Raw genomic sequence first — 25,810 nt, 5'->3', positions numbered from 1 at the left:
GAGTAGTGTGAGGAGTGTGTAGTGTGAGGTGTGAGTGTAAGTAGTGTTAGTAGTGTGTGTAATTAGTGCCAGTAGTAGCGTGTGTGAGTATGAGTAGTGTGAGTAATAGTGTGAGTAGTGTGAGTGCAAGTAGTGTGTAAGTAGTGTGAGTAGTGTGTGTGTGAGTATAAGTGTGAGTAGTGTGTGTGTGAGTAGTGTGTGTTAGTAGTGTGAGTATAAGTGTGAGTGTAAGTAGTGTGTGAGTTGTATAAGTAGTGTGTGAGTAGTGTGAGTGTAATTAGTGTGTGTGAGTAGTGTGTGTGTGAGTAGTGTGTGTAAGTAGTGTGTGAGTAGTGTAAGTAGTGTGTGAGTAGTGTAAGTAGTGTGTGTGAGTAGTGTGTGTGTGTGAGTAGTGTGAGTAGTGTGTGTGAGTAGTGTGTGTGTGTGAGTAGTGTGAGTAGTGTGTGTGAGTAGTGTGTGTGAGTAGTGTGTAAGTAGTGTGTGTGAGTAGTGTGTGTGTGAGTGTCTGAATCAGTAGTGAGCCTCCTTCCTCGTCGTGTCTCATGAGGCTGACACGAGGAGATCTGATGGGACTCTGTGTCGAGCTCAAAGAGACTCAAACCCTGATGGACTGTAACGTGTTGCAGTCATGACGCATCTCACAGTCCAGCATGTTTTTATCATGCAGACATATGTCCTTTTCCTCTTTAGAGTGTCGATACGTTTGCTTTACCTCTATTTTTTTTTAAAAGAACGTGGTAGAGGAAGAAGAACAAGCTCAAAGCAATGAATTCAACCTAAACTCCCTAAACTAACTGTCTGGCGAGCCTTCCACCGAGGCGCTTTACCTCTTTAATACCTGAGGAACCTTGGTAATCCCGCTAATCTGTCTGCTGGGCTCCGGGCCCTGAGGCCTCAGCTGTGTTTGTGTCTGCTCGCGTCCCCATGGCTGTGTTTACGCTGGAGATCCGGATGCAGATATGCGGCGTCGGGGGCGGCAGGGATTCCCTAAAGCGGGTTTCATGCTCGCGGACGCGCGACCGGAGGAGGTGCAAAAGCACCGCAGCTGTCAAGGCGGAGCTGGTTTTAACTCCTTTTTATTTATATATATATATATATATATATATATATATATATATATATATATATACACACACACACAGTCGGGTGGTTCAACCTTGGGGTCGTGTCCCTCTGAAGGTCGTGAGGTGCCTTGTTGTTTCCCTTTTTTTAGTGTTGTAGGTTAAATAAAGTTTAGAAGAAGAACACTGTCAACGTGGTCAACATGTGTCTTTTGAAAGTGCCGCACATGTGCGTGTGTGTGACTGCACACGCACACAAGATAACAGGAAACAGGCCTGGAGGGAATGAACCGATTAGATTGTTGTGGTTAAAGGTCAAAGGTCACATGCTTTGGCCATAACTCAAGAATGCGTATGCTAATTGTGCTAATTTTACCCAATCGCCTAATAGGATAGAATGATGACATTTTGGACAGACATTTAAACCACAAAGAGGATTTTACTTCAACACAACAGCTGCGATGCTTTATTTATTTCATCAAGATATTCCTATTTGTTTACCTGTATACAAAAACACTCTGGTCTTAGTCTTGACTTGACTTGGTCTCTAAACACTCTGGTCTTGGTCTCTAAACACTCTGGTCTTGGTCTCGGTCTTAACCTGGTCTCTAAACACTCTGGTCTTGGTCTCGGTCTTAACCTGGTCTCTAAACACTCTGGTCTTGGTCTCGGTCTTAACCTGGTCTCTAAACACTCTGGTCTTAGTCTTGACTTGACTTGTTCTCTAAACACTCTGGTCTTGGTCTTGGTCTTGACTTGGTCTCTAAACACTCTGGTCTTGGTCTTGGTCTTGACTTGGTCTCTAAACACTCTGGTCTTGGTCTTGACTTGACTTGGTCTCTAAACACTCTGGTCTCGGTCTTGACCCGCTCTCTTCTTTAGGAGCTCTGGCAGTAGCTTAACTTTGATCTTTTCTCTTATCTTTGCCCGTAAGTTAAGAGAGGAAACGACTAATAAATCAAAATAAATCATAACCACCTTAAACGTGACAAGACGTTTCTTCCCTTTACGCCAGAAAGCTTTTGAACCAATGTGTTTTTTTTTCATCGTGACGTAAAACTATGAAGCGGCACCAACCTGGGAGGAACTTTCATTTCAATCGTCTGCTTTTAACAAGTGTCCTGAACTCACTCGTCCTCTGATCCCATGTTGCTCCAGTGGGAGTTTAGATTAACGCCGGAAACTCCTCTGTCTCCTCCTCCTCCTCCTCCTACATGCTCTGGACTTTCTCACTGCAAGCCAGGTATTTTTAGCTGTGACATAATGCCCTCTCTCTCTCTCTCTCTCTCTCTCTCTCTCTCTCTCTCTCTCTCTCTCTCTCTCTCTCTCTCTCTCTCTCTCTCTCTCTCTCTCTCTCTCTCTCTCTCGCTCACACACACAGACTGTCCCTCCCCCTCACCTCCTCTCCCCTCTCCTCCCTTGCCCCCATCCCTCTCTCCCTATAGCTTCCAGGGCTATAGTGCTAGCTGCAACAGTAAGTGAGTGCTCAGGTTTCACTCTTTGCAGCTGCAGGCTGAGAGAACATGGCAGTGGAGGAGGCAGCAGACTATTTGGCAGAAGTAAGTCTCTACTGTCTGTTTACTGTACAGTCATGCAGCTCTCTGACTGTAAACAGACTCTCTCTCTCTCTCTCTCTCTCTTTCTCTCTCTCTGCTACGTTGCATTAACGCTAACGAGATCTGAGGCTAATTCACAGCCGGTCGGATTAAAGTGATGTTGCGTCCGGGTTGTCGGATGAGGTGCGACGCTGAGAGGTTGGAGGGGTCGTTGGTGGGACGGTGACTCTGCTGCACCACTCTGCTGCAGTCTGCGTGGAGGAGTGTGTGTCTGCGTCTGTGTGTGTGTGACAATGTCTGTTTGCATTCACACCTGCCTCGCTGCGATTGTCTGGTTCCTACATTCCTGCGTGTGTGAGTCTGTGCATGTGTGTTGTTGTTTTGCGTGGACACAGCGTCATGTTGCAGGGCACCTGACCTTGGAGGGTGCTGCATGCTCTCTGCGTGTGTGTGTTTGTGTTGAAATAGGAGTAAAAAAGACACAAAACAGGACTGAGACAATGATGATTAGATTATGAAGAGATAGAGAGACTTTGAGGTTTTTGAATGAGTTCATTTCATTCATTTAAATCCACTTTTTTGCGATGGAGGAAGACAGATGAGCCCTAAAAGTCTCCCTGAACCTGCTGAGAGGTGATATTCAATATATGCCAGCTCATCGTTGTCTTACCGCAGGACCCCAGCAGCGTTTTAATGATGCTCAACTCTGATTTTAACATTTGTCTGAGCTGCAAATGAGCAGGAGGCTCACAGCTTGTACATGAACATGTTTTGCTTCCAGTAAACAGGTGTCTGGACGCCGTGTCCGGTGTCTCTCGTCCCTCAGCGTCGTCTTTTGGGAGCAGCTCCCGTGTTGGAATGTGTGTGACTGCGCGCTGTAAAAAGAGCGACCGGAGCATTCTTTGAATAACTCTCGTGGATGAATAAAGTTACACCGGAACGACAGGCTGGAACATAATCTCACACGGATAATCCGGAGGCTTTTTGTTCCTGCTTCTCCACCAGTTTCCATGCAGAAAAACAAAAGATTACAGATGCATAATTAAACGCTTTAAAGGAGAGGATACAACCTCAAAACTCTGACTTTCACAGAAGAGAACAAAAAGATTGTCAAGTCAAGCAGCTGCTGTTAAAACTCCAAAACGAATATTATCAGATCATAAATTTGTAGCGTTTATCATTATTATTATGTATGTGTTATCAATGAGTTATTACGTTTATTGTTTGGTCAAAAACAACAGACAATAGTGAAGTTGTCATCTTCACACTGCTTGTTTTGTCCGTGTAAAACCTGAAGATGTTTTATCGGATCCAATCGATCGATCACACAGCTGCTCTCTGATCGATGAGTCATCGCTTCAGCTTTAATACAGACGTGTTTATTGTCATGTGTCGAACAAACAACTGCATTCCTGGCTCTCCATGACCGATGTGGCAGCGTCCCACAGCCGGAGGAACCTGAGAGGCACGAGGATGATGAGGAGGAGGAGGAGGAGGAGGAAGAGTTGACGCCAGGAATTTGAGCAGAAAGAGACTTTAATTGATTCTGTATCTGCAGTGGAAGGACTTTCATAGACGCGTATATGTGACACACGCGTGTGCACAAACACATGAGCACACACGTGTGCACATGTCCAGGTGCACGTGTACTGTAAAACGTGTGCTCGTGTACGTGTCTGCTCGTATACTTGTGTGTCAAAAAATTCAGAAAAAAAACAGAAAAAGATCTCAAAGTTTTATATTCTTCTGCAGATAAAATCATTTACTTCAACACGTCGTGTTGTGCATTTATATTGGAAAAGAAACATTGCCTTAAAGAGGAAACACATACTATTGCCCTTATCTCTGCCACCATATCTCATTAATAAATCCATGCATCTCATGATCATATGTGAGGCTTTCTGTCGCTCTCGCCGCCAAGTTCAAATGAAGCGTGAGCGCTCGGCTGGACTCGGCTCTACTTTCTTCCAGCGTGACGCTTTGAACTGGAACTCCTTAATGCTCTGAGTTATGAGTCGGTGCCACGCTGGACTCAGAAGGCTTGGCACCGCGCCTTACAACCGCTCTCAGGGGTTCGAAAACCCTTATTTTTTTCCCCCGGCACGAGGCCTCCTCTGCTTTCACAAGACGGAAAACCTGCTGCGGGTTTTGTTTTTCATAAGAACGCTTTGATGATACTTTATTCTAGTTACCGGACTCTGTGATATTCAATTACCTTCCATTCACTTTGTGTTTAGCGTCAGATTTATGAATGAACGAGATGAATGTGCGATCAGGTGGAAGGGATTCAATTCCAGGTTCAGGAAAAGATATTTTCTCCTGTGAAAACGTTGCATTCATATGTTTTTGATTGATTTCTTAGACTAGTGGGTGAGTTATTTTGCAAGGCGTGGAGATATAACTCCAGTATTTGCCTCATAATCCTCACGTTTGTGTGTTTCCGACAAGACTCGACGACACAAAGTCATGTTTATCAGCCTTTTACTGGACATTCATGATGTTCACGCTCATGTTTGGATGTGAGGAAAGCTCCGATGTGTCCTGACAGCGTACTCGGCCGGTGTTGGCGAGGTGGTTTTTCTGCTTAGTTTGCACTTTCCTGCTGTGATGCATTAGAGTTCATGCGAGGTCGGACATGAAGTGAGGAGGAAGTGATGCTGCAGGACTCAGAAACACAAACGAAAGCCATCAACACAGTCATAACTATACTAACGATCGACTGTATTCAAGAGGTTTGTATGATACTCATTGGATAGTAAGCGCTTGTGTGATGTCATGGCGTCCGCTAACCCCCCCCCCTCTCATGCTGACACCAGAAACACTCGGTGTGTGTTCATGTGTGATGATGATGATGAACTCCGATAAGATCCATTCACTGACAGGGAAGTGAGCTCAGCCGTCAGCTTTAGCCGACAATCCGTCTAGGACAACAAGCGTCACGCCGCGGCGAGCTAAACTACCGGCTCGACCCGTTAAAGCCTCTTTATGACTCTTCAGGGTTCATGGTTTTGGGTTATTTGTACACACACACCTCAAAAACCTCCATTTTTTAATTATATTGTGTGTTTTATTCAGCTTCTCAACACATGTAGCATCATTTAATCAGCGTGTCTCTGATTGCAGGGATTCACAATGACACAATGACTCATGTCTTTCTAAAATAACACTCATTTAATGTGTTTAATTGCTGTTTTTGAAATGCTACACACCTTGTGTGTGTCTGTGGATGTGACAGCCTGTGCCTCTGTGTGTCCGTCCTCCTGCAGACGGACGTGAACGCCTGCTACCTGCGATCCGCTCGGGCCGGGAACCTGGAGAAAGCTCTGGACTACCTGAAGAATGGAGTCGACATCAACATCTGCAACCAGGTGAGACTCACCTGAGAAAGACCAGCCTCCACTTTGTAACGTGTGTCGCAGGTCTTTTAAAGGGTCATTCGCCCCAAAAGCTGTTTCACAAAACATCCATAAAAACCTCTCTCACAGTTCTGCAGCACAAATCTACTTTTAAACTGTCCAAATGCACCGATATCTCAAAATATATGGCTTAATACGCAGCTTTCATATCATATTAAGCCTCTCATTAAAGCTCTAAACTCAGCCGAGTGTGGAGAATGAAGTCATATTTTAGAGAAATTATTATGTGACGGGTGAAGCAGGAGCGACAGTACAGTAATATTACAAAATAGCAGAGATGATTCAAAACATAAATCAGCACAAATTGATAATTAGCAATATAAGCCACCATATTTTGAACAGACACATTACAGACTAACACAAAAAAACTACTCTGTCCCGCACTGCATGATGGGAAATGTGCACCAACGGTGTCAAAAGTCTTTTTCTTCTCCACAGTGTCGATGAACAACAAGCTAAAAAAAGACGTGTAAACATACAGCAAACTATTTAGATAAAGATGTTTATTTACAGACTATAATCTGCACTCTAGTGGAGAGAGAGAGAGAGAGAGAGAGAGAGAGAGAGAGAGAGAGAAAAAGAGAGAGAGAGAGGGAGCTTTAGCCGCTTCTGACAATTTAAAGGAACATTTCATAGTTGATCAAAAGTGTTAAAAAGAAGAAGCCCCGCCTCCTCCCCTTTAATCCCATTGTTTTTGACTGAAACGTCTCAACATGCTGACCTATTCTCTCTCCCTCTTTCTCCTTCTCTCCCTCTCTCTCCCTCCTTTTTTCTCTTTCTCCCTCTTTCACCCCCCCTCTCTCTCTCCCTATTTCACCCTCTCCCTCCCTCTCTCTCCTCTCTCCTTCCTTCCCTCTCTCTCCCTCTTTCCATCTCGTTCTCTTTCACCTTCTCTCTCCCTCCCTCTCTCTCTCTCTCTCTCTCTCTCTCTTTCTCTCTCTCTCTCTCTCCCTCCCTCCTTCCCTCTCTCCAGAACGGTCTGAATGCTCTCCATCTGGCCTCTAAGGAGGGCCATGTCGAGGTGGTGGCCGAGCTCATCAAGCACGGCGCCAACGTGGACGCTGCGACCAAGGTGTGTGTGCCACCCAGGAGTCACACACACACACACACACACACACACACACACACACACACACACACACACGGTGGTTTTGCAGCGTCAGCGTCCTCTCAAAGTCACACGGCTCCAGCAGCAGAGAAGCCGAGAGGTCGAGCAGACTGTGTGTTTCCCTCATGGACGTTTCTGTGATGTCATCACCAGGAAGCTTAATTACACTGCTGATGGAGGAAAGCAGTCATTTTATTCAACTTTCTACCAGGTTGTTGTGTTTTGCACCGCTTTATTTACTGCAGCGCGGCGCAGAAGTTAAAGTTAAATGCAGAGGTCGCATTTCCTGTTTGGACCTGAATGTAAATGAGGATTAAAATCTGAGATTACAGACACTTCCTGTCCGCTTGAAAGCCTCATGCAGTGTCTCCAGATGTGTTGACGTGAGAAACTCCTGGAGTTCAGTTAGCTCTTTACAAAGCTGCTTCTTCTTCTTCTTCTTCTTCTTCTTCTTCTTCTTCTTCTTCTTCTTCTTCTTCTTCTTCTTCTTCTTCTTCTTCTTCTTCTTCTTCCTTCCTTCCTTCCTTCCTTCCTTCCTTCTCCTTCTTCTTCTTTTTCTCCTTCTTCTCATCCTTCTTCTTCGTCTTCTTCCTTCCTCTTCCTTCTCCCTCTTCTTCATCTTCTTCTTCATCTTCTTCCTTCCTCTTCCTTCTCCTTTTTAATCTTCTTCCTCTTCTTCTTTCCTCTTCTCCCTCTTCTTCTTCTTCTTCTTCTTCTGCGTGGAGGTTCGGCGCCACGTTGTAAATTATACAAAAAAGTCTAAAATGTTTTTCATGTTCTCCAAAGCAGAAAGGAAACACGGCTCTCCACATCGCCTCGCTCGCCGGGCAGACGGACGTGGTGAAGGAGCTCGTCACCCACAACGCCAACGTCAACTCCCAGTCTCAGGTGAGACACACACACACACACACACACACACACACACACACACACACACACATCATCGTTGTTAGAAATCCACGTCTGGGTGTGTGCGCTCATGCAGATGAATGCACACACAGCTATTTTACACACAGTGTGTGTGTGTGTGTGTGTGTGTGTGCTGTGTCAGCAGCTCTGCAGTGCTTCCTGGCCCACATTCAGTCGTCACACACACACACACACACACACACACACACTCTGTTCTGGTCACCACAGCAACTGTAATAATGTCAAAGAAAAAATGAAGTTTTTATCGCTGAGCTTCTTCAGTGCCGTTACTGAACTTCTTCGAGATCTATGATCATATTTTAGTTTTGAGAAGGAAGGAAGAGGAAGAGGAGGAAGAAAATGAGGAAGAGGAAGAGAAAGAGGTGGAAGGGGGGGGGGGGAAAAGAAGAAGAAGAGTAGGAGAAAGAAAAGGGGGGTGGAAGAAGAGGGAGAAGTAGGAGGAAGAGGAGGAAGAGGCTTTTTTGCTTGTTGAAGTGATTTTTGGATCCTCGTGTTGCCATGGAGATCTGGCCATGTTCTAGTGTCACGACACACACACACACACACACACACACACACACACACACACACACACACACACGTCAACAGCTCAGCCTTTATCTCTGGTATCAGGTGTGCGGTATGAACAGGGTGACACAGTGAGAGCTCCTGGAGGTCGAGGGCGGAGCTCAACTCTTCAGCGACGAAGAAGAACATTTTATGTTAATTTAATTTACAAAAAACCCATTTTATAGATTTCAAACGTCCGGTAAATTAAATACCCGACGAACGACGGCGCTTCATCTACATCTTGTGAATCCAATATGGCCGTAAAGCAGCTCATCGATTCTCTGGGAGAAAGCTCACGAGTCATAATTACACCATAAAGCTTCCAATGTGTATGTCTTTGTGAATGCAGTGTGCTTCCATACGTGTTTACTTCCTGTTTACTTCCTGTTTACTTCCTGTTCCAACCCTCTTTGAGGACTAATTCACCGCTGTTTCTTCTCCTCCAGAATGGCTTCACGCCGCTCTACATGGCGGCGCAGGAGAACCACATGGACGTGGTGCAGTTCCTGCTGGACCACGGCTCCAGCCAGAGCATCGCCACGGAGGTAAGCGACCTCTTCGTCATCACTTAGCCGCCCTCTTCGTCATCACTTAGCCCCCCCCTCCCTGCCTCATGTAATCACACTGCGACCGGCAGACTCTGCGGCGCAGACGGTGAAATAGGCGGCTGCCAACGGCGGCTCACTGTGGAGACACAAGCTGAACACGCAGCCATTGTTTACTGTGATGTAGGAGGTAAAAATAGACTGAGGAAGGGATGATGATGATGATGATGATGGTGGTGGTGGTGATGGTGATGGAGAGGAAAGGAGGTAGCGAGCAAGCTAACGTATCCATGCAGAGTGACCTTGACTGTCTTCAGAGGGAGGAACTACATCTCATCTGTGTGTGTGTGTGTGTGTGTGTGTGTGTGTGTGTGTGTGTGTGTGTGTGTGTGTGCACTTACCTCTCTATCCAACAGGGGTCCTGAGTGTTGTCACAAAGTCACCAACAGGGGACTTTTCCGCAAATAGGGGACATTTTTTCAAAGTCCCCTGTCCACAGTTGGATTGTGTGTGTGTGTGTTTGTGCGTGTGCGTGTGTGTGAATGAGTGTTACGCTGCGAGTGTGTCGGATCAATCCATCATCTGCTGTCGTGCCGGCAGGCGGCCAACTGCCACTAAAATTGGACGAACACGTCCTCGGTTTGTCTGAAAACACATTTAAAAGAGGAAACACATGATAATTAATGAATAGAATATTTAAACTGCGGTAAATATTATTGATTGCAGTGCCAATACAATGCCAGAATGACTAGTAAAAGTCCTGCATTCAAAATGTACTCAAAGTATTACCACTAAACTCTTTGGCAAGTTAATTTTAATCAAATTATATAATACTTTTAAAGCTTCAGTAATTTCCTTAAACGTTTGTAGTTTATAGCAAACGATACTGAAACAGGAGGAACTTCTGCATTTTGTTGGGGAATATTTTCAGCTGCGGATTAACATACATTTGTTGCTCTATAGAATATTTAGAGCAGCAGGACGGTGTGTGTGTGTGTGTGTGTGTGTGTGTGTGTGTGTGTGTGTGTGTGTGTGTGTGTGTGTGTGTTTCTCTTTCCTCCCATCTCTCTTTGTTTCTTTCCCTCCATCATTCCTCCTTTTGTCTACCTCCTCTCCGCCACATCTCACTGTTCTCTTTATTCCTCTTCCTCCTCCTCCTCCTCCTCCTCCTCCAGCAGGAGACATGAGTGAATTATTCATGTGGGGAAATATATATTTCCATGTTTGGAGCGACTCTCCGTGTTTAATAATTCATGTTTAACCGTTTCAGCAAAGCGTGTTGCAGAACACATCAAAGAAAAAAATCTTCAGTCTGCATTTCATCTTTTTTTTATAGCAGGTATTGTTTATTTGTTCTACAATACAAACTGCAAAAAAAAAATCTTCATGATGTGATGCTACTGCAGCGTGAAGGCCTCTGATCTATTTCTCTAATTACGATTAACGACCGCATGAGGATTGTTTTAGTTTCTCTCTCTGGTTTTGTGCGATTTAACTCTTTCATCTGAGCTACTTTAGTCTCGGTGAGGGGAGATTCTGCTGCGTCACTGCAAGTTTTCCAGCTCAAAGACAAAGATCAAAAGCCTCCTTCTCTCACCTTTCACCGCAGCTGCCGCCGCCGCCGCCGCCTCTTGAAGTATTTTTAGGACATTAAACTGACTTTGTGCCTTTTTTCCTGAATCCATAATGGAGCAGATGGAACAGCGGGGTGTAGTGCTCTGGGATGGCGTTACAAATAATATATATATATGTATAAAGGCTGAATTCATGCCTTGTGTGTGTGTGTGTGAGGATGGGTGTGTTTTTGTTTGGTTGTTTGTGTTCTCGCCTGCACAGTTTTGTGTGTGCGTGATCTCCGAGGAGAGCTTCTGCTTTGATGTGTGGGCGTAGCGATGCTGCTGAGTTGGTTTTCATCCTGCAGACAGCCGGCGTCCTGCATAAACACACACACACGCACACACACGCTCACGCACACGATGTCTGTTTTGTTTTACTTGTGAGAAATCTTTACTTTTCTTTGATGATTTATAGACACCGCTGCCGGCCTCTCTCATGTGTTTTCTGTGTTTCTGTGTCAATGGAGACGTCTGCAGGAGGATGCTCGTCGTGTCGTCCTGATGTTTTTTTTCTTCTTGGTTCGTGCACATTCGCGGCGAGATTTCCTTTCGGTTTGTCCTTCGACGAGACGCTCGAGCTCTTAGACTCTCTTCAGGGCATTAGCGTGACGCAGCGTCATTAGATTGCCCCGCGCTCGGCACAGTTTGGGTTTAAATAACTACAGAGGTTGCGCTACTTAAGCACAGAAGTTACGTGACGTTAAGTCAAAGTTCATTGCAAGCTAACGCCGCTGCTAGCTCCCCGCTAGCTGCTGCAGCTACTGCCCGCGAGCCGGGGCCGGTCCCGCTACCTTCGCTGGCTGTCGGGGAGCTAGCAGAGAGCTAGTGGAAAGCTAGCTAGCAGCAGCGCTAGCTGGGTACAGCGGGGAGCTAGCGGGTACACCCACCGAAGGTAGCAGCGGCTTGTAACCCGACTTTTACGGTATCTTAGCTTATACGTGACAAAATAGCAGTAATATTAGTTGATTTATAAGATTAGATTTACAACTTTTTGACTGATTCAAAATAAAAAAGCATCCTAATGGAGTTACTTGTCTCTCTCTCTGCAGTAGAAACACTCGTTCCCTGCCGTCGTCCTATCGTACTCACGTGGTTGTGTGTTTGGTCCTCAGGACGGCTTCACGCCGCTGGCGGTGGCGCTGCAGCAAGGCCACGACCAGGTGGTTTCCCTCCTGCTGGAGAACGACACCAAGGGGAAGGTGCGGCTGCCGGCGCTGCACATCGCCGCGCGGAAAGACGACACCAAGGCCGCCGCGCTGCTGCTGCAGAGCGACAACAACGCCGACGTGGAGTCCAAGGTAGTACGCGCGCTTTTGGGACTACAACTCCCATCATAACCAACTTTATTCATGTTTAAGCTGCTTATTCAGCTTCCAGCTGCAGGTGTATTTGCTTTTCTCAGAGATTTTGGGGAAATAAATGTCGATGAGTTTACGGAGGAAGTCATTTAGTTCCTTCACCAAAAAAAAAAGATAGATTTTATGATCTCGGAAGGTATTTTTCTCATATTTCTGTGAGTTTTTTTTGTAATTTTATCACTTTAACCTCGAAACAAATTTTTTTTTAAAAATTCTTTTAATTTTTTTATTATTTTATTGTTTAGTTTTTACCTCAAATGGACAATAAAAAGCCAAACTGCACGCTGCAGAATGAACATCGGATCAGGTCTCGTCACCCAGCCGCGTGTTCCTCTGTGTGGTTCCCTCTCGGTTCCTCTCATTATGTTCTCATGTACCCATCCTACAGCTTGGTGCAACTGTGGTGTTGGTGTTGTCGTCGTTGTGGTGCACTAACCGCCCCATTCTCTCCTCCTCTTCCTCCTCTTCCTCCTCCTCTATTCGTTCCTTTTTATGACCCTGCCGCTCCCTCCCCCCTCCTCTTGCCTCCTAGATGATGGTGAATAGAACAACAGAGGTACATCTTCTCTTCTCTTCCTCCTCTCTCCTTCCTCTCCTGCCATTGTTCCCTCATGGTCACCGTTGCAAAGCCCTAAAAGCCTTCTTGTGTGCTAGCATGAACGCTAAATGCTGCCGTGAATGCCTTTGCTGCTGACAGCGTTTCACCTGCTGTGTGTTTTTTCTTTAATGTCCACTGTGCTGAGTGTGCATCCAGCGGCTTGCTGCTTTTGGGCAAAGATGAGATAAATATCAGAAGAGGTACTTTCTGGTGGAAAGTACCTCGAGCCAACAGCAGCACGTGGTTAATTCAGCGTAATGCACATTTCCACTGCTGCATCTCCTTCTGGACAACTGTAGTCACTGGTCCTGGTTTCTATTTATAACAAAATCCTCCTGTAAATTCCACTATTTCCACTTTTCCCCACCAATATAGAGCTGCTGTCAATTAAACCACACGTTTAGAAGCTTTTTCAACAAGCTAGCATACTTTTAATCTAAAATGCAACTTCTTTTTTTGGATTTTTCTGCGCTTTTGCTTCGCAGATCAGATCCACTTCTTCTGTTCCTCCCTTCTATCGTCAAAGCCCTACATATGTATATATATATATATAACCTCTGCAGGAATCTACTCAAACGCTTTTATTGAAAAAGTGCTGCACCTGTGCTGCCGGCGTGAACAGATTTGACGTGAAGTGTTTCCCAGAAAGCGCTTCATATTTTCATGTCGTTAATCCATCTCGCCCCCCCGGGTGTGTGTGGAGGTCTCGACTCCAGCAATGAAGCGACTCCCAAAATGCCAACTGTTCCTTTGTAACGTCTCGGTTCAAGAACTTACATTTGGTTTTAAATGATCAAAGTGATTTCTCTTTTTTTTGTGGCTGGCATGTGTTCCCTCTGAGTAAAGCCATAAAGGTTTAACCCTCATCCTGCAGGTTTCTGTCTCTGCTGTAAACGTGCACATGACGCTTGTCGTAGAACATACAATGCACAGTATTTGATCCTTTCCTTCCCACTGTTCTCCACAGTTAGACCCTTTCCTGTAACGTGATCCGACTAGCTTTTTGTTTCCCGATCTGCTCGAGAGGTTATTTATGCTGTAAACGGTCAAAGTGTCTGCATGCATGTGACCTCTAAGATCCTCGTCCAGCTGTCCATAAGAGGAACAACTGGAGGGATGAATCGACAGCAATGGATTTAGTTGAGCTTTAGCGCGCTAATAGATTTTAGCTAATTGCATTTTTATTAATTTTTTTTCCACAAATTAGCCGGAAATTGTGCTGATTATGCTTTAAAGAAATGCTAATTACTGCCACTGAGCCCAGGAAGCTGTTTGATCAGCTTCTGATTGATCCGCTCCCTTGATTTTAACCTTGCATTACATGATCAATACATGTGGCGTGCTGACTTTAGCTGTTTGTTGCTTTGGAAAAATAAAAGACAGCTTTTTTTCTCTCCATAAATTCAAGTTAAACAAGTTCAAATGTATGTTTTTAGATGATTTACATGAATCAAAGTGGGTTACTTTTATTTCTATAAAGCACCAGATCGTCCCGTTAAATCTAAATAACTACTGATGCACGCTCTCCTGCACGTCCTTTTGATTTCCTTTCAGATGAACGCACATCACTGAGTGTAATTATTAAAGAATTGTGACCAAAACCTACAGGTGGATGCTCAATTTATGCATTATCTTTGCATGGTTTTCATTGTACAGGAGCTTAATTAATGTGCTTTAATTTGCTTATGATTCATCCACTCTGCACCTGAGCAATGTGACACCAGAAGAAATCTACATCTCACTAAAGAAGGAAAATCAAAGCATGTTAGACTCGTCAGCTCTGCTGCTTTTGGCCAAACCGCTCTTTAATATCCCATCACGCCTTCGCTCGTGGCTCGGACGTAGAGTAAAGACGTATATTCAGCTTCTTTTCCTCCCTCTTTTAATCGATTATCTCTCTCTCTCTCTCTGTCTCTCTCTCTGTCTCTCGTCCTCCTCAGAGCGGCTTCACTCCGCTGCACATCGCGGCTCACTACGGCAACATCAACGTAGCGACGCTCCTGCTGAACAGAGGGGCGGCTGTGGACTTCAAGGCGAGGGTGTGTACTGTGCTACACACACACACACACACACACATACTTCTTTTGAAGTGAGTGCTGCTGCAAACACTCACTCCGAGGCTCTCAAATAAGGGCGGGCCAATGTGTGTGTGTGTGCATGTGTGTGTGCAGGAATCCAGTGCGGTCATGTAATCCTGCAGCTGTGCGTGTCGCTCTGCAGGAGCAGACATGCAGCACACATGTCGCCAGCTACGAGCGCCTATAGCCTGTAGGGATGGATGCTGGTTTCATGGGCGTGTCCCAAATGATCAGTCAGAGGAAAAGCAGCAACCCTCTGGTCGAAGTAAAAGTACCATGAGGAACTTTCAACTTGTTACGGACCTCAATTTAATACGGTCTTCATAAGTCATGAGAGGTTTTCTCAGAAACACTTCCTCCTTCGTCCACAGGGAGCGCCACAATCAACACAAACTGAAAGCTCCTCCGCGTAGCTTTAAAGTATTCAGTATACAATATAGAATATATAGAATAACAGCCAGCCATGTGCTTTAATGTACAGTACACGACTATAATACACACGTTGTGTTTTTATAACGACGTTACTTCAAAGTGATCACACAGATAAAATGATGAAATAGTTAACAGACCGTGTCAAATCCTCTCCACGGGGAAACGCGTCTTATTAAAACCTCCTTCTCCAGTTTAGTCCAATAGGAAAAGACCCAGGGGAAAGAAAGAAAGGAAGAAAGTAAGAAACGATTAAATAACAGCACTGCAGCTGTCGCTGCTGCAATGGTTACACCCCCCTAGAGGGGGATATTTATCCATTTTCCTGCTGCACTGTCAAATAAAGCTCTTTTTCTCTAGTTGAGTGTCATGTTTCAAGTGGTTCATGTGTTAAAAAATGCTGCACGCCGTCTAAAATGTGTTCGACGAAATGCATTTGGGAAAATAGATGCACCTCACACCGATGAAGCTGTTCTCCTCCTCTCTCCTCAGAACGACATCACGCCGCTGCACGTAGCGTCCAAACGCGGGAACGGCAACATGGTGCGACTGCTGCTGGAGAGAGGGGCCAAGATAGACGCACGGACCAAGGTGCATATGCAGGAAATCTATATTTAGAAGCGGATGTTGAGATGCAAAGAGGATGCTCTGCACCCTCATAATGCAGCTTTATAGTCTCCTAATGGCTGTATTGTGTATATTCATCTGTACCAGCGTTATATCGTCATATCTAAGGGGTCCAAAGCTGCTTCTTTTGTGTATAAATTGTCCAAAGACAAGCATGTAATCATTTAAATGACCTCATGGAGGTCAGGGCTTCACCGTGTTGCTTAGTGTGATACTTCAACCTCAAAGTGATCACTTGTGCATCAGTTTCTTCAATCAGTTATCTTGAATTCTTGTAGAAAGCTTATTTTTTTTATTCACCTTGAAGCCACGAGAGAAAAAAGGGAGAAAAATTGTCGTATAACTGAAGTAAAATGGGGTCAAAACTCTTCACTAGTCTTCTCTCCAACTATCCAACTATGAGATGTGTTGCTTCTCTGTGCGTGGAGGTAAATCTCACCCGGGTTGAGTAGTCGCTATAGAAAAAGAGGTTTATTTTGCGTCTGACGTGCTTCTTTAAGGACTCTTGCTGCAGGTATGACGCTCACTGCACCTGTCCGGTTGTGTTTCCCCTCCAGGACGGTCTGACTCCTCTCCACTGTGGAGCCAGGAGCGGCCACGAGCAGGTGGTGGAGATGCTGCTGGACCGAGGAGCTCCCATCCTCTCCAAGACAAAGGTAACCTCCTCCCTCCTCCCTCCTCTTTCCTTCCTCGCCTCCCTCTCGTTTCCTAACCCCCCCACCGTGACCTCGTCCCCCCCCCTCCCTCCTCCGTCTCCAGAACGGCTTGTCTCCGCTCCACATGGCGACGCAGGGCGACCACCTGAACTGCGTCCAGCTGCTGCTGCACCACGAGGTCCCCGTGGACGACGTCACCAACGACTACCTGACGGCGCTGCACGTGGCCGCGCACTGCGGCCACTACAAGGTGGCCAAGGTCATCGTGGACAAGAAGGCCAACCCCAACGCCAAGGCGCTGGTGAGCATCTGTAGCGGTGGAGTGTAAAGCAATGGGAGGAAGGAGTGTGTGTGTGTGAGCGTGCCGGGTTATTAAAGGTGACGGGTTCATTTATTTGACCGAAAAACATCATTTTATGGCCAACAATCCTGTTAAAAATGGTATCAAACGTTTTGCTGAAGAACACTTGAAGGAAAACTATCATTTAATGGAGACTGAGGGTCTGATTTTAGTTTTTTTTAAGGGTTTTTATTTTTATACAGTAATATTTGATTTATTCGTCACGAGAACTAATAGTTTAGTAACACATTTACATAGAGGACAGATTGAATACGTGTATTTAGTGTATTCCTCTGTGTATTTACCGCGTTCTGTTGTCAACTTTACCTCAAAGGGATGTTGAGAGAGAAATATTAGGGACAGCTAAGTGAAATTATCGCGACTTTTAACGCAACTTTGACGTAAAACACGTCGGAAATGGACTTTAAAGAATGCAGTAACCTCAAAATGAGGATGAAATTTCCCTCCTTTCTTCCTCGCCTCCCAGCATTTTGTTCGCTTACGACAATTAAGAGCGAAATAAGTGACTTAAATAAGAGAAAATCAACATTAAGGAGGCTAAAGCGAGGACAAGCATCTCTGTCCTGTAACGGGAGACGTCTGGGTGTGGTTACAGCTCTGGGACTTCATAGCCAGAGAGAATGAGAAGGAAAAAATAAAACACACACACACACACACACGGAGAGGAAAATGAAGTCATAGGATCGAGCTAGAAACCTCAAAGTCGAGCGAGTAAGAAGAGGGGGAGTGTAAAGAAAAGTGTCTGTTTCAGCGCAGCGCACTTTATTCTTTTTTTCCTTTCACTTTAACGGCTCAGAGTCGAGTCAATTATTTCCACACATGCTCGTCTGGTTCGCATGCGGAGCGGCGAGGAGGGAAAAGTGAAAGAAAGAGTGGTGCGGAGAAGGCTTTGTGCTGTATTTTCCATCCAGACTTATCTTCCGCCGGCTCAGCGGAAAACCTGCAGAGAGACGCGACTATTTTCTCTTTGAAAACGTTCATGTTCTTGTGCGTTAATTGTGCGTTTGTTTGCAGAATGGTTTCACTCCTCTGCACATCGCCTGCAAGAAGAACAGAGTCAAGGTGATGGAGCTTCTCCTGAAGCATGGAGCGTCGATACAGGCCGTCACTGAGGTAGGTGTGTGTGTGTGTGTGTGTGTGTGTGTGTGTGTGTGTGTCATGGAAACACGGTGGCATCGGTTGTTATTCGTGGAATCAGCTTTTCACCACAGTACAAGTAGAAGTTGTGTAACATTTCAACCAAAGTTAAGTTAGTCTTCACAGTGGTGGAAAGTAGTCCGCGGTATTTTTTGACATACTTGTACACCGTTTGTGTACTTAAATTCCGTGCTGCTACTTCAACTCCACCACGTCTCAGAGGGAGCGACTGTACTTTTTGTTCCACGTTTTAAAATACTGCACAAAAGTATTTCTTAATGAACGGAAACATGATCCGAAACTCCTGTGAGATGAAGTTAACTAGCTTTAAATCAAGTTCACACACTTTTTTCCTTCTAAGATCCGTTAAATTCTTAAAACAGATTGAAATAATCAAACTAGACTCATTAAAATAGCACTTTAACGACTCAATAAGTTAATATTAACAACCGCTTCAGTGCAGCCAGAAACATATAAAGTTAAAAGCAGCTTCAATGGAACTGACTTGACATGTTAATGTGAAGAAACCACGAGTGTAATATGTGAAAATGGTCGTTCTCGTACAGTTTAGCTGGCAGCTAGAGAGTTTTCTATGCACCAGGTGTAGTTTATGTTTAATAATTAGATCCCCGGCTCCTTTCAGTCCTCGACGAGTGTCCTTTGAAAAGACACTTGAACCCTAAATTGCTCTTGAATGAACGAGTGTGTTTGAACGACACGTTAAAGCGTTAAAGCGTTAAAGCGCTTTGAGCGGCCGCCGTTATGTCGAAAATGATGTCGTTTTGTTTCCTCTTAACTTCCTCCAGTCCGGCCTGACGCCGATCCACGTCGCGGCGTTCATGGGCCACGACAACATCGTGCACCAGCTGATCAACCACGGGGCGTCGCCCAACACGAGCAACGTGGTGAGTTCACCACGTTCACCTCACACCGGGATCAAAGACGTCTTTAAAAGTGTTTAACTCCAATTTTGTCTCCAGACCTCCTTTTCACTGTGTTTGAGTCGTCGTACGAACCCCAAATTAATTCCAATACTTGTGTTTATTGTGTGTATTTGTTCAGCAAAGTCTTGCCTCATAACTTCATGACTTTATGGTGTTTATGGAGAGCAGCTGTGTTAAAAAAAAACACCTACCTGTTCAGCAGCAGACGGTCAGAGACGTGTTGAACGTAGCGTAGCATGTAGCAGCTAGAATGCTAACGGAAGAAACGGTGGAGACCAAAAACAGAGCGAAAAGAGGAGGAACGTTGCAGTTAAAGCCACAAACATGAATCTAAATGGCTGAAATTATCTTTTAAAACACACACGGAGATGAGACATCGACCGCTGAGAGAGAGAGAGAGAGAAGGAGAGAGAGAGAGAGAGAGAGAGAGGGAAAGAGAGAGAGTAGTAGAGACTGGTGTAGTTAAATATAGAAACCTTTAGTTCATGCCGGAGTGGAGAAAGTCTATTATCATCATGCGTCTGTCAGGAGAGGAGAGGAGGAAGGAGGAGGAAGGAAGAGGAAGGAGGAGGAGGAGGAGGAGGAGGAGGAGGAGGAGGAGGAGGATAGATGGGGTGAAGACTTGAAAGAGAGGAAGTGGCGGTAGAGGGGGAAAGAGCGCTGCACACTCGACTCTTCAACCCCAAAGTATTTGGTCGCCCACGCCGTGTCTGTGGCCAGGTTACCGTAGAAACGGATCATTATGGGACGTCATTGGGTGTGGAGAGGAAAGGGGTCTCTCTCTCTCTCTCTCTCTCTCTCTCTCTCTCTCTCTCTCTCTCTCTCTCTCTCTCTCCCTCCCATATCTAAACTGAAAGAAAGTTTTCCTGAGGAAGGAGGGCAATGCACGGAAGAATCAAAACTTTGGAGTAATTTGCCGATCCCTCTTTCGTGTGTGTGTGTGTGTGTGTGTGTGTGTGTGTTGCAGAGGGGGGAGACGGCGCTCCACATGGCGGCGAGGGCCGGACAGTCCAACGTGGTGCGATATCTGATCCAGAACGGAGCGCGAGTGGACGCCAAAGCCAAGGTAGTGACGTCACGACCAACAGAGAAGAGATGCAACCGAGTACACTGCAGCTGTACTCGTACTTTATACTTCTGCTGAGTATTTTTGGCTTCTAAAATACTTCTTTCACATCTGCTCCCCCAATAGAAAACACATTGAAACCATTCAGCTTCAGCCACAAACCCTTTAATGGTGTGTTTGTGTGTATTTATAGATGTTTAGCTTGAGACACAATAATGATATTGTGTGTGTGTGTGTGTGTGTGTGTGTGTGTGTGTGTGTGTGTGTGTGTGTGTGTGTGTGTGTGTGTGTGTGTGTGTGTGTGTGTGTGTGTGGTGTCTAGTTTCTACAAAGGGTTTGTCTCCTCGTTCTCGCTGTAAGAGGATGTTTAGCTATTTTAGATAATATTTGTTTTATATTGTGTATTGGAAATGCAACAAGCATCTGCATTTTGATGAAGGAAAAACACACTCACACTGACAAATGTTGTATTTTCTAACCAAATATTAATTGGAAAAGCATCAAATGGATTTAATATGGACGTATAATTAATTAGTCACATATTTCTGCGTCCTTATGCTCCTCTTTTTTATCCATCTTTGTCTTTTGTGCCTGAACACGTTGAAGAATCAGACTTAAACATCTCAGATCTCAGTTTTCTGAACCCAGTGAGTTTCCTCCTTTAGCTGCCGCGTCGTCCCTTTTCAAAAATGTTTATTTGTTTGTTTGTTTGTTTGTCCGGCTCCAGGACGACCAGACCCCGCTGCACATCTCGAGCCGCCTCGGTAAGCAGGACATCGTCGCCCAGCTGCTGTCCAGCGGAGCGTTCCCGGACGCCGCGACCAACTCCGGCTACACGCCGCTGCACCTGGCGGCCCGCGAGGGCCACAGAGACGTGGCCACCACGCTGCTGGACCAAGGAGCCAGCCTGGGCATCATCACCAAGGTACCGCCTCCGGGGTGTGTGTGTGTGAGTGTGTGTGTGTGTGTGAGTGCAGGGGAACTTGGATTGTGGGCTGACCTTCAGGAGAAGGTCTCCAGGGTCAAAGCACGCTGTTCCTGGAGAGGCTTCATGACGTCACTCGCGTCACAGCGTCCTCTCAAACGGCAGCGCAGCGCTCGATAGCCAACGTTTACGACACCGAGGGAAGTCCCGAACCACTAAAGAGAGCCAGAGATGTTTGAATCATCAGGATATTTAGTGGAAAGAGACTCTACTTGAGGTCCTTTTTTAGGCTCCCACCACCCAGGGGCCATTTATTTTCCATTAAATTCAGACAAAGGCTTTTGTTTTTAGCGGTTTTTGGTGTTTGTGTTCATTCGTGCATCACAACAGAGTTTATTTTCTGCAATAATCCAACATCCATCTGCAAAAAATCACATTACATTTTTGTCGACGGAGCTAGAAGATGTTCCTGTGAACATCCAGATTGCTCCACGATGATGACGCCAGCTCTCTGTAGTGTGAGAAATGTTACTTTACATGTTTTATTTTTAGTGTAATTATACTTTTCTTGTTTCATTACATCTTTCCCTGAAAGGTACGGCATGAATTTTGCTGATTTTTGCATATTCCCGAACATGCCACGTAGAACCAGATCATTGATTTTAAAGAAACTTTACTTCAAGAGGAGTGTTTTTACTTTCCCTATTGATCACCAATACATTGCACGTTAAACATTCAAAGTTACTTGTACAACAAGAAGCTTATTTTGTTGTCCTCCTACAAAGCAAATTACAATATATAATACTTACTTTTTAATACTTAAATTCATTATTTTAAAGCACCAAATAATCAGTTCCCCTGCAAGAGACTCCATTACACCTGATGAGACGCAAACGATCGAGTGGGTCTATGTGAGCCGAGAGCACGACTCCAGGCGGGATTGTGTAGTGAACGTGTATCCTTGTCGTTGTGTGTCTCCGCAGAAGGGCTTCACTCCTCTGCACGTGGCCGCAAAGTACGGGAAGCTGGAGGTCGCCAACCTGCTGCTGCAGAAAAGCGCTCCGACGGACGCCGCCGGGAAGGTAACGCGCGTTTAAAGAGGAGAAGGATGATGGGATGAGGGGCGGCCATGTTTGTTTTTACAGCTCCACACAAAGCTCTCACTTCTTCATCACCTCGCTGCACTTTACCCGATGTTAACCCGAACAATCCTCCTGTGTGTGTGTGTGTGTGTGTGTGTGTGTGTGTGTGTGTCCAGAGTGGACTAACTCCACTGCATGTGGCAGCACACTATGATAACCAGAAGGTGGCGCTGCTCCTGCTCAACCAGGGAGCTTCACCGCACGCCGCCGCCAAGGTAAGAGTCGGTCGGAGTGAATCGAATATTCCTCAATGCTCTGATGCACCAAAAACCTCTCTCTCTCTCTCTCTCTCTCTCTCTCTTTCTCTCTCTCTCTCTCTCTCTCTCTTTGGCTGTGGGTGAAAGCAAGCTGACCTAGTTTCAGTCTCCCACATGCAATTATACCGTGCACTACAGCGGAGAGGAGCGCTGTGATTGGCTGGTTGGGTCCCCTGTTTACGCTCTTAACAGGATCTAGTCAGGAAGAGCCGCCGCTGGAATTAGCCAGGCCCCAAAAACACTTACTCACGACGCAGGCAATGGCCCCGAACAAAACAGGGATTTTTAGTTAATGTGTTCATATCTTCAGGTCCTGGGAATCTCCACGTGTTTGAGAAAATATAGCTCTACACCCCGTAGTAATGCACCTTTTAAGAGGATTAAGCCGTCTCCATCCATCAAAGGAATTACAGCAGCAAAATGTAGGAATAAAGTGAAATGGTGCTGGAAGAAATGGCCAATGTGATTGAATATAACTAACTTTATGCAAAAATCCATTTAAGATTGTATTTAAATTTATGGTAGATTAACTGATTTCAACCTCTCATCGTGTTCCCTCACTCTCACGCTAAATATAAAGCTACAGCGAGCAGTAGCTTAGCTTAGCTTAGCTTAGGATGAAGACTGATAACAGGGGGCTACATCTAGCTTCTTTTATTTTATACATTTCTTGACCTCTCTGCTCCTCGGTCCTCAGAACGGTTACACGCCGCTGCACATTGCGGCGAAGAAGAACCAGATGGAGATCACCACCACCTTGCTGGAGTACGGCGCCTCCACCAACACCGTGACGCGCCAGGGCATCACTCCTCTGCACCTCGCGGCGCAGGAGGGCAACGTGGACATCGTGACGCTGCTGCTGGCTCGGGACGCCCCGATAAACATGGGCAATAAGGTACCTGCAGGGAACCGAGTGCGCCTGCAGGCGTGGTCGCATTGCACCGTATTATGATAGATTATTATTATGGATTTAACTCTGTTTCTACCTGTGTTGCCTCAGTCCGGTCTGACGCCGCTCCACCTGGCCGCCCAGGAGGATAAAGTCAACGTTGCTGAGGTCTTAGTCAACCAGGGAGCCACCGTAGACCCCGAGACCAAGGTACTGCTACCAAGCAGTCTGTCTATAAACTTTTTTTTGTCCAACTTTATTTTAAAAGATTTTTTTTCTCCAAATTTCTCAATATTTTCAATTTTTTCATTTTTTTTCATTTTTTTTACAAAATTCATTTTTTTGTTCTTTTTTCCAATTTTTCAATCTTTTTAATTTTTTTTTTCATTTCTCAAATTTTTCATTTTCATCAAATTTTTCATTTTTTTTCAAAATTCTCATTTTTTTTAAACGTTTCATTTTTTTCATTTTTTTTCAATTTTCTCAAAATTTTCATTTTTTTTTCAAATTTCTCAAATTGTTCAAATTTCTAATTTTTTCAATGTTTTTCATTTTTTTTCAAATTTCTCAAATTTTTCATTTTTTTTGAAATTGTTCAAAATTCTATTTTTTTCATTTTCTTTCAATTTTTTTTCAATTTTTTTTTCCAAATTTCAATTTCTTTTTTAATTTCTCAATTTTTTCATTTTTTTCAAATTTATCAGGCTCTTTTCATACATATACTCTTATGAAAATAGATGTTTTTCCTCCAGAATCCAACCAGGAGGTTCTGAAATGGAACCGCCAATCTTTCGAAGACAATTTTTTTTTAAAAATTTTGTAGATGTGTATTTTTCAAGTGTTTTAAGCAGACAGAGAAGAGACGATACCATCATCAATAACCTGGACGATCAGCTCCTCCTCTCTGATCCTGTTGTTCCTCATGTGTTGTTTCTGTACCGTCAGCTGGGATACTCTCCTCTCCACGTGGCCTGCCACTACGGCAACGTGAAGATGGTCAACTTCCTGCTGAAGAACCAGGCGAAGGTCAACGCCAAGACCAAGGTGAGCCTTCACTGCAACGCTCTCCTCTTTTATCTCCAAGAAGAAGAAACGAGGGACTCTAACCTTTCTCTCTCTCGTTTCCTCCTCGGCAGAACGGTTACACACCTCTCCATCAGGCCGCACAGCAGGGACACACACACATCATCAACTTGCTGCTGCATCATGGAGCAACGCCCAACGAACTCACAGCTGTTAGTACACACACACACACACACACACACACACACACACACTAATACCACATTACTGGAGTCGGATCAGTTCTCCAGCTTCAAATTCTTCCGAAAGCTCTCGTCTCTGCGCTGTGAATGAGATGTGAAGCAGCTTCAGATGATTAGAGTTTCCTGATACTCTTTCAAACCCGTTAACGTCCATTTCCTTCGCTGCAGAATGGGAACAGCGCCCTGTCCATCGCCAGGAGGCTCGGCTACATCTCCGTGGTGGACACACTCAAAGTGGTCACAGAGGAAACTCTGACCACCAAGGTGAGAGCGCGTTCATCTTTTAGCGTTTAGTCGTGTTGATATAAAGAATTGATGGACTATAAATACCTTTAAATAGCAGCAGTTTCTCTCTTTAGCAGAAATAAAATCATTGATACTCAGGACTTCCTGCTGCAATGCGTCAAATTAAAAGCCTTGCATCAAGCCTTTCTTTTCTGGTTGGCTATATATATTTAGTAGAAACATGTTATGTTCTCCTACTTGAATACAACCAGTTCTACTTTATCACTTTCTGAAGTTAAAATGGTGTCAATGAAATCAAAACTTCCTGTGACAGTGTTTCAAAATAAAAGCAAGACGCTCAAAATATCAGCAGCATACATAAAGGCATCTATATAAATGTTTATTCTTTTAATCAAACTATTGTCTCTCATTCATTTGTGTCATTTAAGGTTTACTGTATGCTTTGACACAAAGTTTGCTCATAGAAATTTGGTTAAAAGTCATTAAAATATGGTTAAAATCCTGGAAATTTGGTTTAGAGTCATTGAAATCGTGTTAAGTCATAAAGATTTGATTTAAAGTCATGAAAATTGGTCGAAACTTTTGGAAAAGTCATTGAAATTTGGTTTAAAGTCATGGGAATTTCGTAAAAAGTCATAAAAATTTGATTTAAAGTCATAAAAAGTGGTCAAAATTAATGTAAAAGTCATGTACATTTGGTTTAAAGTCATGTAAATCCATCGGTCAAATAGTGTATGAACCCTGTTATAAAAAAGAGGAACGTGACTGTTGAGCGGTTCGTTCGTGGTCAGAATAAAAACTCTGCTCGTCTCCGTTGGACAGACTGTGATCGAGAAGCACAAGATGAACGTCCCCGAGACCATGAACGAGGTGCTGGACATGTCCGACGACGAGGGTGAGGACTCGCACCGCGTGGACAATTAAAATCTGTATTTCATCATCTGTATTAAAGGGTTTGTCTCCTCACAGCCGGTTTAAGTCATATTTTGGCTCAAGTAGCTTCCATCGGTCCGTTGTTGTTTTCCATCTTTAATTTACGTCGTTACATTTC

At 44.8% G+C, this 25,810-nt stretch overlaps 1 protein-coding gene across 5 annotated transcripts in view; it reads left to right on the top strand.

The window, feature by feature from the left end:
• The window catches only part of LOC137789893 (ankyrin-3-like), an 85,271-nt gene that overhangs the window by 12,066 nt on the left and 47,395 nt on the right, over window positions 1-25,810 (top strand). For 4 of the 5 annotated variants that reach the window (XM_068583754.1, XM_068583752.1, XM_068583755.1 and 1 more), the window contains exons 2-23: window positions 5,884-5,985; window positions 7,007-7,105; window positions 7,928-8,029; window positions 9,067-9,165; window positions 11,894-12,079; window positions 12,672-12,695; window positions 14,678-14,776; window positions 15,737-15,835; window positions 16,429-16,527; window positions 16,631-16,828; window positions 17,903-18,001; window positions 18,832-18,930; window positions 19,937-20,035; window positions 20,763-20,960; window positions 21,944-22,042; window positions 22,219-22,317; window positions 23,057-23,254; window positions 23,360-23,458; window positions 24,194-24,292; window positions 24,385-24,483; window positions 24,682-24,777; window positions 25,582-25,654. In XM_068583754.1, coding sequence (XP_068439855.1) covers window positions 5,884-5,985; window positions 7,007-7,105; window positions 7,928-8,029; window positions 9,067-9,165; window positions 11,894-12,079; window positions 12,672-12,695; window positions 14,678-14,776; window positions 15,737-15,835; window positions 16,429-16,527; window positions 16,631-16,828; window positions 17,903-18,001; window positions 18,832-18,930; window positions 19,937-20,035; window positions 20,763-20,960; window positions 21,944-22,042; window positions 22,219-22,317; window positions 23,057-23,254; window positions 23,360-23,458; window positions 24,194-24,292; window positions 24,385-24,483; window positions 24,682-24,777; window positions 25,582-25,654 — 2,464 coding nt within the window. The remainder of the gene's footprint in view (window positions 1-5,883; window positions 5,986-7,006; window positions 7,106-7,927; window positions 8,030-9,066; window positions 9,166-11,893; window positions 12,080-12,671; window positions 12,696-14,677; window positions 14,777-15,736; window positions 15,836-16,428; window positions 16,528-16,630; window positions 16,829-17,902; window positions 18,002-18,831; window positions 18,931-19,936; window positions 20,036-20,762; window positions 20,961-21,943; window positions 22,043-22,218; window positions 22,318-23,056; window positions 23,255-23,359; window positions 23,459-24,193; window positions 24,293-24,384; window positions 24,484-24,681; window positions 24,778-25,581; window positions 25,655-25,810) is intronic. The other variant, XM_068583757.1, reaches the window with a different exon arrangement.

The sequence above is a fragment of the Clinocottus analis genome, unplaced genomic scaffold (genome assembly GCF_023055335.1).
Source record: "Clinocottus analis isolate CAN_PGR_092001 unplaced genomic scaffold, fCliAna1.0.p SCAF_19, whole genome shotgun sequence".
Classification (NCBI taxonomy): Eukaryota; Metazoa; Chordata; class Actinopteri; order Perciformes; family Cottidae; genus Clinocottus; species Clinocottus analis.
Note: the sequence above shows the minus strand (reverse complement) of the source record. Positions and strands in the feature narration are given on the sequence as shown.